Source organism: Ursus americanus, chromosome 2 (assembly GCF_024610735.1).
Source record: "Ursus americanus isolate L20-20 chromosome 2, mUrsAme1.1.p, whole genome shotgun sequence".
Classification (NCBI taxonomy): Eukaryota; Metazoa; Chordata; class Mammalia; order Carnivora; family Ursidae; genus Ursus; species Ursus americanus.
In genome coordinates, this window is record NC_142128.1 from 48,721,589 (window position 1) to 48,735,654 (window position 14,066).

General features: G+C 46.4%; 1 protein-coding gene across 6 annotated transcripts in view; it reads left to right on the forward strand.

The window, feature by feature from the left end:
* The window catches only part of PBX1 (PBX homeobox 1), a 281,772-nt gene that overhangs the window by 245,305 nt on the left and 22,401 nt on the right, over nt 1-14,066 (forward strand). For 4 of the 6 annotated variants that reach the window (XM_045809683.2, XM_087856031.1, XM_087856021.1 and 1 more), the window contains 2 exons: nt 5,655-5,767; nt 7,142-7,231. In XM_045809683.2, coding sequence (XP_045665639.1) covers nt 5,655-5,767; nt 7,142-7,231 — 203 coding nt within the window. The remainder of the gene's footprint in view (nt 1-5,654; nt 5,768-7,141; nt 7,232-14,066) is intronic. The other 2 variants (XM_045809685.2, XM_087856036.1) reach the window with 1 other exon arrangement.

The window sequence follows — 14,066 nt, forward strand, 5'->3', positions numbered from 1 at the left end:
CCTTTCAGACTCCGGCCGGCAACACTCATTGAATCGCACTGCTAGGCAGACATATTCACTGGTCTCTGGAAGAAGCACAGTCCTGTCAACATTAGCAGAAACACACTCACCACTCCTGCAAAGGTTATCATAATGCAAAACAGATATCAAAATGACTTTTTCCTGTCCCTGATATATCTGCATTGCAGATGGTTGAGCATGATTTATGACTCGTCCCTAGAAGGGCCCTGTGGACTCCCTTCATGACTAACGCCGTAACTTTTTATTCTTTTCTAAAGCACTTAAAAAGAGAAAAGTAAGCATTTTAACCCCCCACTCTGTGTTTAAGAATTATGTTGGCTCTCTTGGAATGTCAGTCAATGATTACAGTTTTCTAAAGAATTTTTCTGCTAGCTTAAACTTAGATGACTATTCTAAGCACAAAGTAAATTATTATGGAAAATTTGAGCTAAGCCCTCCAGTTGTGCCCAAGTTGTTGGAAATAATATGCAGAGGAACCCTTTTGTAGTGCTTTTTTTTTTTTTTTTAACAGTAGAGACAGAAGAAAGTACTATTGTATATGTGCAGTAGCGTGGGATTTTCATTCATCAACGTTTTAATAGGAAAAGTTATACATGAGCTTTTCATATTTTTCTTTGCTCTTATCGCAACCCAAAACATTGCACAGATACAGTGAGAACTTTAAAGTGTTCAGACTTTTCACATAGGGTGCTTATGATGTTGGATACTAGCTCCTCGATAATTCCAAAGGATAAAGGATCATTGAAATAGATGCAAGTTTTAAATAAGAGGTTAATATGTGAAAATATATTTTGGCTGAGTTTGAAGTCTGGAGTATGGGAACCTGGGAATTTTTTATATACTTAATATTGAAGCAGGGTTTTTTTTGCCCCCCCCCCAGAAACTTTATTAAATATACATACTCATTTCTACTGCAAAGAGGATACTTGGCAAGTACATTTTCCCTCTAGAGGCTTTTGTGTGGACAAGCCGTGCATCGGTGTCTTTATTTGGGTTACTTCTGAATATTCCTGTTTGTTGATACATGCCTGATCTCCTATTTCCTTAAGCATAATTCATTAAAATCACTTTGGGCGAGGACCCGTGGAGGTTGAGCCAGCATGTAGAGAGATACTTGGCATGCTTCGCATCTGACACCAGCGGAGTCAGGCAGAATGGCTGGAACGAAGAGGAAGAATAGAAGGAAGACAAGAAAATTAAGTTTTCAAGAAAAAAAAAAGGCAAAAATGGGGACCCTTTGAAGCAATAGTTACAACCTTGGGTCCATACTTCTGCAGTCACCTAGAGGGACACGTTCTCATTTCTGTTTTTGATGAGATTAGAAAAGCAAGAATAAGATCTCAGAAAAATGGGGCCCCTTTTGAAGGTCGGGTTATCTTCTGGAGAACATGTTAGCATCCAAGAAGGAAGAAATTGGCCTGTGCCTCGCAGATGTTTGCCGTGGCCCAGCATCAGCGTTGATATTTGATTGATTCTGTGATTAGCGAAGCAATCCCAGGCTTATTGAGGCTCAGGACACCCTCCCCCGATGTGAATCTTGTTTTGCTGGCTCTGTGTGTGTGTGTCAAGGACGTGGGCAGGCTCGGCCGTGGAAGTTCTTGGTCTGGCACCATTTAGTTCTTGGTCTGACAAGCAAGCCCTTGTCCATGTTTGTTACATCCCTAATAGAAGGTTTGGTGTTTTTCTGGATTGAGGGAAGATGATCGTATTAAAACCCCTCGATTCTGGCTTCCTAAGAGAAGTGTATGTATATAATACGCACAGTGAGAGAGGAGGTAACAGATCCAGGGAGGTTGGCTGACACTTAGTAAATCCATAGGAACTCTTAGAATTTTTTTTTTCAAACCAAGTGAAAGAATGTATCCCATTGATGTTTTCTGCTGTGTTCTTTCTTCCCTTAATTTCTGAGTAGAAAACGAAAACACAGCCTGCCGGAGTTGCAACTCTAGAACCTTGCCACGTTCACCTTCTCAAGGGGTTTCCCATCAAACCAGACAGCCTTTCTCTCTTGTGTCCTGTCCCGGGTAGGAAGTAACAATGGTTTTTGGAGTTTGGAAGGGGAATAATCATGGACACTAGAGAAGCAAGCCTGGGGCATAACAAAGTGGTGTCTAGCAAAGAGGCTCCATCTTTTGAGCTTCAAATGATGTCGAGTCCAGTCTGATCGGCTGCCATCTAATCTCTCAGGAGCCTTGATTTCAAAACTGCAGAATGAGGGCAATACTTGTCATACATCTGCTTCATAAAAGTGCTATGAGGAATAACAAGCCAGTACTTTTCAACACCTCAAGCTCCTCAGTAAGAAAAAGGAAAGCCTCTCTTATTCTGCGTCATTGGTTCTCAGCAGGGTGAACTTGTACCTCAGGGGACCTTCGGTAGTGTTTGCAGACGTTTGGTCGTCAGGGTTTTGGGAGGCAGGTACCACTGGCCTAGAGGCCAGGGATGTGGCTGACCATCATCCAACAGTACATAGAACATTCCTCCACCACGAGCCTTTTTCCAGCCCCAAATGTCAGTAATGCCAATGTCCAGAAACCTTGCTCTAAGTTTAGATTTTATCATTAATATTCTGGGTTTTTTGGGATGATGAAGTGAATTGTTGTTTTATTTTTTTTTTTCCCGGAACAAATTGAAGTCTCCTAAAGACTCTTTAGAGTAGAAATGCAGCCTTCAGGAAATGGTCATGCGAAAATGGATGTTAACACGTCTCCACATCGTCCTATTTGCCTGAGCCAGTGCATTAGAATCCATAGGTGATCCATTATTTCCTGTCTGCCTAGTGGAATGCAGATTTAGCTCCGTACGTGCCCAGATGTCTGGGTGACAGCTTCAGCGGGCCACGTGCCTCCCCTCCCACTCCAAACTCAGAACCTTTTCACTGGCGAGCACATCTTAAAATGTGCTTCTGATAATTGCTGATGACTTTCCAGCCACCTGCCACTGAGGGTCTTGCCGGACCTTCTCCGCAAGCCGAGTCATTCCACGTGAGTTCTTTAAGACTTCCAGGCAACTCCAAGACAGCCTGTTCGATCTTTGTCAAGGAAGTCCATCCTTCTCAGGAAGTTGTCCATTCTGTGATAAGTTTTTTGCTCCCCTCCAGTGCCCACTGAAGAACATGTCTTCTCCTCATTTCGAGTTTCGTGTGGGCTTTTGTCTGCATTCTTGTGGCGTTAGTGGCCCCGGCCTCTTCTCAGAGCCATCCCTGCCTCTAGATACTTACCAGAGCGTCAGAAGCCGTGGTCGTGTAGTACATGGCTGTGCAGAGACAACAAAATGCCAGAACTGCAGAGGCAAGAGCCCAGGGACGATTCCTGCAATTAGTCTCATTCAAATGCATTTGTACATGGAGGCCATTGATATGCGCATATTTATCTCTATGTTCAGTAGGCAGCAGACATATTTACAATTTAGCTGTGCACGTATATTTTTTGAATCATCTGTGTCAATTGCAGTGTGTACCTGGTAAGTGGCACATCCCACACCTTCACAGGTCCGTGGACGCCATGTTGCTTGGCACCAGCGCAGCCTTTGGGGTTTCTCCCGTTTCTCAGTCTGTGTGCTCATTTCCAATAAGCCATCGGCCGGGCATGAGGAGTGTGGGTTTATTACATGGTATTTGACTGGGGGAGAAAGAAAGTATCTGGGCATCAAACTGAACACTCTCAGGGGGCAAAACATTCTGATATCATATAAACAGTTATAATTTGGGGTCCTGGAGCTGACCGTTCCTGGTTCTGATGCCATCTAAATGTGAGCGTGTGTCGTAACAGTGATGATGGAATGGCTCTTACTATTTCGGTTCTAGCTCTAATTAAAAGAAAGGTTTGAGAAGGATGTAGGTAGGACATGCAGCCCGGGGAATTATGTCTCTCAACATGGGAATCTGTGATCTGTGCCACACTCTGCTTCAGCCACACGTTGGGGAGAGTGGCACCACATTCCTGGAAGAAACTTCCAGGAATAGCTGCCCTGCCTGGTCAGACCTTGTGCCTCTTTTGCTCAAGACCCCCATTTTCTACTTCCGTGCAGATAAGCTAAATGGAGAAATGTGTACCCAACGAGATAGGACATATTGTGGAGCTATGGAGACGTCGTAGTCCTCCGGATGGTGTTCGATTCTCCCTCCACCCCCCAAAGAAAGTGTTCCGTTCTTCCCATGACAGGAGAGAGTGGAGGATCAGCTTACATAGCAGTAGATCTAGCTAGTTCTTGCGTGTGGCTGGACATCCCCAAAACAAAGAAAAACAGAGAAGTTTCCTACCTTGAGGGTCTCCCCAAGTGAACCAACTGGTTCTTCAAGATGGCTCCCTCCTTGCAAGTATGAGGCTCCTATGAGCAGTTCAGCATGGAGCAGAGTGGCAGAGCGCAGAATTCATTGCTAGTTAAGTGATTCTTGTACGGCACAGGAAAAGCCTTCTCTTGAGCTCCAGGATACAGCCCTCTAGGAGAGCGCAAATCCCTATCTTAGGAGATAAGAAAGTGTCAGAGCTGGGGCATCATTGCTGGGCGATCCCACACGGATGATGGCTGTCAAAATGTGAGGACAAGAGCCCAATTTGAGCAAGACAGAGTTGGAGATAGAGTGGAACTGACCTGGGTCCCTAAGGTCTCTCCTTTTCTAGGCTAACGTCATGTTTTAACCAAACCTTGCACGTTGAGCTTTCTTTCCTAATGCGCTAAGCTGCACGATGACTTCAGAATAAGAAGCTTCTCCACGCCCCTGTGTTGAGGCTGAGGGTGGGCTGGGTTTACCGCAGTGCAGCCCGGGTGCTGCCTGAAGACTAACTATGCTGGAGAAGGCTTCTTCTCTGGGAGGTGAAAGCAGATGGTTGACTGCTCTTCTTGAGGCCCCCACTTTTATTATTATCATAAGTGTTATCATTAGCATTTCATATTTCATGCATGCTTCGGAATTCCCGGCCCAATATTCTGTTTCACGTTCCTCTACAATAGCAGGTGGCAATGGAAGAAGTCACCATTCTCACATCTTCTTGCAGTCCTTGAGGCTCTCTTGGGCTGCTTGCCACCCAGCAAGGAGCTTGACCTTCTTTCTAGAGATCAGGAATGTCGGTGGACTCCCATCCCAGGGCCAGCCCTAATGTGTGGCACTGCCTTCGTGCACTCCCCACCCTCCCTCACCAGGGCTGCTTCCCATGTGATGGCAGATGGGTTGGCAATAGCATATTTGGAAACCAGCCGAATAGCTCGTGTGCTCCATCATGGTGGGGGAAGTACCATTGACCAGCCCATATTCTTTAGTTTGTGGTCCCCTGGCAACCCCTAGAATTTTACAGGCATGAAAGAGAGGTCCTGGAGACCATTTCCAATTCAAATAGACTGAGTTGAGAAGATTACATGCAAATAAATATTCCCTTTCCCAGCTTGAGGTTGTTAAGGGGACACAGTCCTATTGGCAACTTGCAGGAAGATGTGGCTTCCCATAACATGAACGATGCACACGCTTTATTGCTTGCTCTGTTCTTCATGCTACTAACCAGACTCTGTTGATGTTATTTTCATTTTAGTGTTGATTGGGGGGTCGCCTTGCATGTCCTTCTCCCTCTTGGCTGTTAGTGGCAGGGGTTGAGCCTTTTCCTTTCTGTGATTCAGGTGCCTCACTCTTTCCTTTCCAGGTTCTTCCAGTTCTTTTAACATGTCAAACTCTGGAGATTTGTTCATGGGCGTGCAGTCACTCAATGGGGACTCTTACCAAGGGGCCCAGGTTGGAGCCAACGTGCAGTCACAGGTAGGGACCCAGCCAATGTGCCACCAGGTGAATGCATTGGAGTCCAAGAGCCCTCGGTCGTATTGGCACTTACGAGTTCTGTCCAGAGAGAGAGGAAGAGAGAGCGAGGGAGAGGGTGAGAGAGGGGGAGAGAGAGAGAGAGAGGAGGAGGAGAGAGAAAGGGGGAGAGAGAGAGGGAAATGTAGAAACAAAATCTTGCCAACGACAAAACCAAACCAAAACAGAGATAACCATGGTCTTGGGGAACCTCGTCCCCACTTTGTGAATGCATTTGGCTCTGGCTTGTCAGCCACACTGGGAAAGCAGGAGAGGAGCAAGCACAGGCGAGGGGACCAAGGCCCATCAGGCACGTGGAACCAGCATATTCTTCCTTCGCTGAAGGGAAAGGAGGGGAGTTCAGTCCCTTGTCTCACGTTGCGGGTCTCCCTCTTGTTTGTGGGTTTCCCACACTCCATATTTGCCAAATAAGGAGGTAATTGATAGGTAGGCAAATACCTTTGTATCTCCTGTTTCCGTTTCAAGCTTTAAAAACACCAGGCCACGTTGACTAAACTCATCTTCTCAATCATCCTTGAGGTCAAGGGACTTGGGTTTCTGGTCATGAGTCAGAGCCCATGTTGGGAAGCAAAACTCAGGTTGTGTGGTGTAAACCCTCGGGGCCCATTAGCGAACAGCCTGCCTTTACCACGTCTCAGGGAGCCATCCCACTGTCTCAGCACGGAGCCTGCCGTGAGAGGGTGAAGTCGAGTGCTCTGGGTCAGAATGGCTAGGGAAGTTCTGAGCCCCGTTAGCCCGCTCTCCCACCCCGCATACGGAACAGGAAGCACCTCACGCCTGGAGGAGACCACTGGCCAGTGACACAGGAAACACCTAGGGACAGGGATGAGGAGCCGTGGTCAGACCGGTTGAGCGACCCTACAGCTGGCCGTCATCTGAGCCCTGGAAAGGACAGGGTTAGTCACGTTCCGCTCTCTCTGTGAGGCGGCTGCGCAGGCCCCCTCCAGACGGAGTTGGACTTCTGCAGGCTCCCAGTGGAGGAGCAGCCACGGAGGGGGATCTTCACTCTGTCCCCCCTCACCGCTCCCCGTCACCCAGTCCCCGCCGTCTCCTGCAGCGCTGGGGGTTAGTTTCAGTGGTGGGAATCCCAGCTCTCGTTGACCGTGTTACCGTCTTGCTGACTGAGCTCAGAAAGGAAACCCGATGTGGCAGAGAGAGAGGCCGGCCTCCTCCTGGCGGACCCTCCCGGGAAGGCTGCCTCGGCCAGGACTGTGTGAATGTGGCCCGCCTGCATGGTAGCCTGCGTGATGATGCTCTGCCCGCCTTCCCCTGCCTCTCCCTGACTAATCTCCTCTCTGTTGTTGTTCATCTGTTTAGGTGGATACCCTTCGCCATGTTATCAGCCAGACAGGAGGATACAGTGACGGACTCGCAGCCAGTCAGATGTACAGTCCGCAGGGCATCAGTGTAAGAAAACAAGGCTCCCCCACCCTTTGTTTTTATTCTATCATAACCAATTATTTCAAAGCCATAGGGCTCGGAATGCCACTTAGTAGGACTTCTCTTAGCTTTACAGTCACCTAGTTTCTCGTTTCCGTATCGGCCACGCCATCGGCAGCGTTCTCCCCGCACAAAAAGTGGCGACCGGGCAGGCTTCACGCAGGCAGCTGGCGTCGAGGGCTGTCACACCCAATCAGTGTCCGCATAGCACCTGCGGCCACTCGCGTCCAGCGGAGAGGAGCCGCTAAACAGGTGACACCTAGCACAGCAGTGGTAGGAAATGTCGCCACAAGCTGGGGCCTGGGGACCCTGGGCAGGAAAACCAGTAGCCAAAATCCACTGCATCCAGGTCTGTGGTCTGAAAAAGCACCTTTCTCCCATCTGTCTGAGGACGAAAACAAGGAAGAAATGAACACAGAGGCTGGGGATGTGGAAGGGCTGGGGGGGGGGGGGCGCACGGACCATCCTCTCCTCGTTCTTGGGCGCGCTGGCGGCTTCTGACTAGCATGAAAATTCATAGCGACAAGCTGTGTCGCACAGAGTGAAATCGATCAGACAGACACAAGGAGAACCGAATGTAGATTTGGGACAGCAATCCAACTTGATTTCTCAGATCAATCGTCCGCTATCTCAGCAGCGGTGACAGCAAACGAGGGCAAGAGGCAGCCTGGAAAAGGAGGCTGTTTTTTAGATCAGGGGTCATTTCCTGGGCTTTTAGAGGTCGCAGGAGGCTCCAGTAGAACCATCGGCTCAGAACTATCGAAGAAAACTATGGTTGATGGACGGTGAAGATTTTTGTTGTTGTTGTTGTTGTTTGTTTCTGGTGTTATGATTCAAATGAATTGGGGATGGGAAGAAGGAAAGGTAGGCATGATGTGTTAATGTCCTCCTAGTCTATGCTAACTGACGTATAGTGTCTGCAGCGGGGGAGGCGAGGGCTCCTTCGACCCTGCATTGGTCAAATCAGACATGACTAAGGCAAGACCGGAAGGAATCAACAAGAATACCAACAGGTTCATCACAGGGAATGGTTGGAAGAATCAGGAATTCTTAGCCCATAAAAGAGAAAATGTGGGTGGTATATTTAATAGTTTTAGACATATTATTTGTGAGAAAGATTGGCTTCGTCATGAGTGATCTAAACGGGGCAAGGACAGGAGCACTAACTAGAAGATTCAGAGAAACATGCCTCCCTTCGACCTTTGATGGGCCTTTCTCCCAGTCAGAGCTGTCCAGAGAAGGGATTGGCTGCCTCTGGAAGTCAAGAATTTCCCGTCATTAGAGCGTTCAAACATGGCGTAGCTCTCTCAAACATGGCGTACTAGCTACTCGGTCAGGATGTCGGAGAAGAGAGTCAAGTACCAGGTCATAAGTGTCTTGGTGACTTTTTAAGGCCCCGGCCAATTAGGAGCGCCTTATTTTCTACCTTCTTTAGGCAGAATCCCCTCTGAATTTGTGTGCTATTTATCAAATCCCTCTCTGGCAGGAGACGGAGGAGGTCAGAGCTGACCCTGTTGACTGTACTCTGTGCAATCATGTCACTTTTCCAGAAAGGATTTCCAGAGCAGAGGCATTCTTCTCTTCTTGTGCTTATGCTAATTATAATTATCATGTTAATGGCTAACTTGCTGGAAACCTGCTTAGAAAAACACAAGATACTGTGGTGGAGAAGTATGTTCTCAAAAACGGACCCCGGACGAATGAGGTTGCTCTGTGCTTGTCTGTGTGTGTTTGGGGGGGGGGGGGTGTCAAGCACATATGCATTTATGAGTTTTTGAATCTTTTTGAGATACATCTTCTATCTCAAGAGATTTTTCCAGAAGAAGCTTTGCTCTGTATGAGTGGAAAACAGGAACATGAGGAAAGTACCAGAGTGAGGGGATGAGAACATTAGCTGCAGAAGGTCTATGCGAGTGGGTGCTGTGACATCCTTCTTCCTAACTGGGTAGTGCAGAAGATGGTGGACTCAGACTCTGGGGGGGTCAACACTGACCGCTCTGATGCTATCGGGTGGACTGGGAACCATTTCTGAAAGAGTGTAACCAGACATGTGCAGACAGTTATGTCTGTTTACATAAGCTTACCACAGAAACTGGGCTTGAAAATGCCACTCGAAAGAGTCTCTCATTGTGTGTTCATTTTTTTCTTCCCTGGGAACTGTGTTTATTTTATTTCTGGGTCTTTAATGAGCAGGGTAAATGATTCAAAGGCTGATCGTGGTGTGATATGTTCCTTGAGTGTCCATTTTAAATTTTTAAATTGTGCCACCTGCAGGAGATGAAGCTTGTTAGAGCGAGCTGTGTTTTTAGACAGTGGTGTTCGACGCGGACTCGTGTGCATGTGTGGAGTGGGGCTGTGGCTGCCAGGAGAAGAAAGAGAGAGGGAAGGAGGGAGACGAGAAGAGACAAGGGCAGGAATGAAAAGTTTGAGCCAAGAAATAAAAATAAACAGTTCCTAAACCCAAGGCAGCAATGGAATTCCCAGCTGGACTCTGGATTGTGTTTCACTTGGTGGAGGACATTTTCTGGGCAGCCTTTATCTGCTCCCCTGGCTGAGTTTTCATAGCACCCATATCTTGTCCAACCAGTGTCTATTTTAAATCCCAGAAAGTTCAGACCACTTACTTGCCTTTCACTGAGCCCACGTGGTGAAGGCATGGAAGGTCAGGAAGGGCTGGGAGACTCTGGTCCGGGTCACTCTCGTGTGTCCCTGGGCAGGCATCGTACCTCTCTTCCATAAAACGGGGCCAGTAATTCCCACCCTCAGAACCTCAAGGGCTGCTCTTAGGGAAAATGAGAAAATAAGTAGGCAAGAGATTGGCAAAGCGGAAGTGGTTCCAGTATGAAATATACAGTATGAAATGTTATGAGCGGTAACTTTCTAATTCGACCTTTTTTCTCCTCTGTGTGAGCGGGTTTCACAGTCGGCAGTTCCTAGTGAGCATTGGTTAGGACACGGTTGTCACTTTTTTCTCTTCTGATGGAAAGATATGCTTTCGACAAGGGTGTAGAGTTGTGCAAGTCTTAAACACCCCCTTCCTTAACGACGGCGAGTGTTACATTACACATCCGTAAGTCCTTTGTGCTCTCAGATGACAATGGGCAGTACTTACCAGGCTAGAGTGGCTCTGAGTAATGGCGGCGGGGGGGGGGGGGGTTGGTTATTCCACTTCTCTGTCAATCAGACGGACCTAGATCACTCAGCTCTTGTGTTCTTTCTCCTCTTTCCTTTCTCACTGCCACTGTCCTCCTTCTGGAATAGTTCCTCGGCTTGGCCATTGTGATCATTTTCTCATTACTGTTACTGACCAGTGTCTCCTTTCTCCTGCACACACCCTCTGAATTCAGGCATTCCTTGCCTAGAAGTCACCAGAATCTGTCTGTTGCCTGTCTAAGCAAGCTCAAACCCCAAGTTTGATGCTCAGAGTCTCCCACACCCTGGTCCCGATCTACCTGCCCTTCCACCTCACCCTCCTGACATCCAGGTAAATTTTGGGTGCCAGGCAACACGGTCAGTTCATCCTTACCTGGTTGCGCACATCCCCCTTATGGTTGCACCTGGCTGCCATGTACGTAAATGTCCTTCATTCCTGTGCCACCTTCCCCATGCCTCCCCACTCTCAAAATCATATTTTTGCTCCCACAGCCAGTTCCTCCTGGCTGCCCGGATTATCCTCCCATACCCTTCTTCCCTGCTTCTCTCTGCTTTGTCACGCATACACTTCCCTTGCATTACAGATACATGGACAGACTTAATTGGTCTTCATGTCTTCCACACCCGTATATTTCCTAAATATTTCCTAAATGCCTGTATTAGTTGCTCAGAACATGTTGACTGATGAAAAAATCAGGTAGGAGAAGACAAGTCGCCACTGAATTTAGAAAGTGTATTTATTTAGTAACCAATAGCCACATCTTATATAACAGTAAAGTATCTGGAAATGATTTTTATTTTAAATGCTTTACTAACGCACAAATACATCGTGTTTCTAATCCAAAAAGTTTAAGTTTTTCTTTTTATAAAAGATTTTATGTATTTATTTATGACAGAGAGAGAGAGTGGTGGGGCGGGGGGAGAGGCAGAGGAGGAAGGAGAGAGAGAGAAAATCCCAAACAGACCCTACTGAGCATGGAGTCCAACACGGGGCTTGATCCCTTGACCCCAAGATCATGACCTGAGCCCAAACCAAGAGTTGGACACTCAACTGACTGAGTCACCCAGGTGTCCCAAGTCTTCCTTTTTATAAAAAGTTAATAAGCTTTTTGGCTGGTGCAGATTCTCCGAGAATCCAATTCAAATCAGCATTAGATACATGAAGTTATATAGTGCTAATATTGCCGAGAGGATGATCCCTTTGAATTCTGCGGAACTCCTCCTGTCCTGAAAGAATCCCTGTGTCCACACCTGTTTGTGGGATACCATCCATGTAGCCGTATAACATTGTCTCCACCAGATGTGGGACTGGAACCTCCGTGGACAAGCTTATGGGAGGTAGAGGGAACTAGAAATTGGGAAACTTAATTCCTTCCCGTGCCTTTTCTTTTGATAAATGGCATCACCTCTGTATTTTTGCGTCATCTATAAAATTTACCAGAGAAGCAAGCTCTAAGTTCCCTTTCAGCTGGATAGTTCTAGAGTGGAGATCTAGAGATCGCAATCTAGATCTAGAAATCTACAAGTACCATCTTTGATTCTCACCGTCAGCTCCAGGGACGTCAGACTCAATCGTAGACTGTGCTCCCCAGAGAACTCTTTTGGGAGACGTAGCCTCTGGGATTCCTTCTAGTCTACCCCATTGCTTCCCCCTCCAATTGTATCTTGAGGTCCTAAATGGGAAGGAGGAAGAGCTTTCATTACACCAACCTTTCCCTTTGAATTCTCAGAGATATGTGGTAGCAGAAAGCATGATTCTTCAGGGGCAAACACTTTATTTTTAATTATTTTCAAATGTGAGTTGAGGGAGTGCGTTTGCTCCAGCCAATCTTAAACATAAATAGAAACCCCTATAAGATGTTTCTTATTCAAGAGTTTTAGCAAAGATGGAAATAAAGTGTTAGTGTTCTGTGAAAAGGCAGAGTGCCATGAACGTCAGTTTCTGACCAAAGCATCTCATCAGTTTTGCTCTGTGATAATTATAGGAGGGGAAAAATAGAGATGAAACTTTTAGCTTTGTAAGCCATAGCATCCGTATTTTTGTTTTGGTTTGCTTTTTTTGTTTGGTTTGCTTTTTTGTTTGGTTTGCTTTTCTCCCATGTTAGGGGAAAAAAGGACATTTATTAAGAAAAAAATAACATATAAATCATTAAGACGAAAATAACATCCTGTTCACGTGAACACATTGCAGGTGCTTGGATATCAGAAGGGGGACTTGGTAATACTTGGCCGTGTGCCATCGTTTTAATTTTTTCTTAACTACTTCTGAGAGACCTCCTTCTACTTCAAGTATATATTAATAAGATGTTGCCACATGTGGAATTGTAGGATTGGGAAGTTAGAGTGATAATTAAAATTCATATGCAAATCTTTAAAAGCACATTTTAATTATATGAAGTTTTAATTCTTCTATTTTGCCAAGTGGAATTCAAAATTCGAAGGTATGAAAATATGTCCAGATCTGCTCCCCAGTTAGCTGCCTTCCAGTGCCTCCCAACGCTGCGGCTGGGGACTTGTGAACAGTCCCAGGCTGGAGGGGTAGAGGGAGTGATGAGAATCGACAGGTCTGAACATGGTGAACCAAATCTGGAGGGTTTGAAGATGGCAGGAATGATGTAGACAGACTCTTGCCTCCCAGAAGCTTCCAGACTGGCTTTCCTTTATGGCAGAGTCAAAAGGGAGTGGAGGAAGCCCCTTAAGCTTCTTCCTTGATGGGGCTTTTAAAACTTAATACCATATCAGCTCAGCATCTGAGAACAGAAAAGCATTTTATTTGAGCCCACAATAGTTGGAGAAGCAAAAAAAATCTCAATACTATACTTTCTTATGTAATCCATTGTTTTTCCCCAGCGGCCACGTGAAAGCCCTTCAAGGTACAAAAAACAAATGAGGCCACATCATCCAATGGCATCTTGATACACTCATGCGTTCATGTGTTCATGTATTCATCCATCCACCCGTCCATCCATCCGTTCAATAAATCAGCCATCCGTAGTATTTTTGACCTGGGGAAGGAGGCGATGTCCTCTTATATCCAGATCAGGTTAGGGAAAGTCTGGACCTGAGATGATGTAAAATCCTGATGCCAATCAGCACTTGTTTCAGTTTTCAGTCTCATTCAGCACTTTGCGATCAAGTTCCCTGTTCTTGGAAGACTCAAACAAGGGAGCCAATCAACTCTGAAGTTTAGGAGGAAACCTGGAAGTGAGTTATACAGCAGAAGAGAGGAAGTCAAAACCAACCAGCAATAGTTTGAGAAATCTACCCTCCTCCCCCGACAAAAAGCCATACCGTGGGCTTCCAAGAATACACACCCTTCTGTGACGACTCCTTATCCCTTTGTAGAGACGATCACAAAGAACTTGGTTAATCTCAAACCTAGTGATGCAATCACTCCAGGTGTGATCACATTCATAGTGCATGTGTGGCTGTGTGCAGACACATCCATATTCCATTTCTGCTACTTTTTGCCCATGTGACAGTGGACAAATCACTTTCCCATTATTAATAGGACTCCGTTTCCTGAACTCTCAAAAGACAACTGAACTAGATATCTATGGCCTTGTCCGATATCATATTCTGCTTATGAAACTTGATGTTTTCCCATTTCCAGGAAACTACAACAGGTAGGGAAATAGTTCAAAGCTAT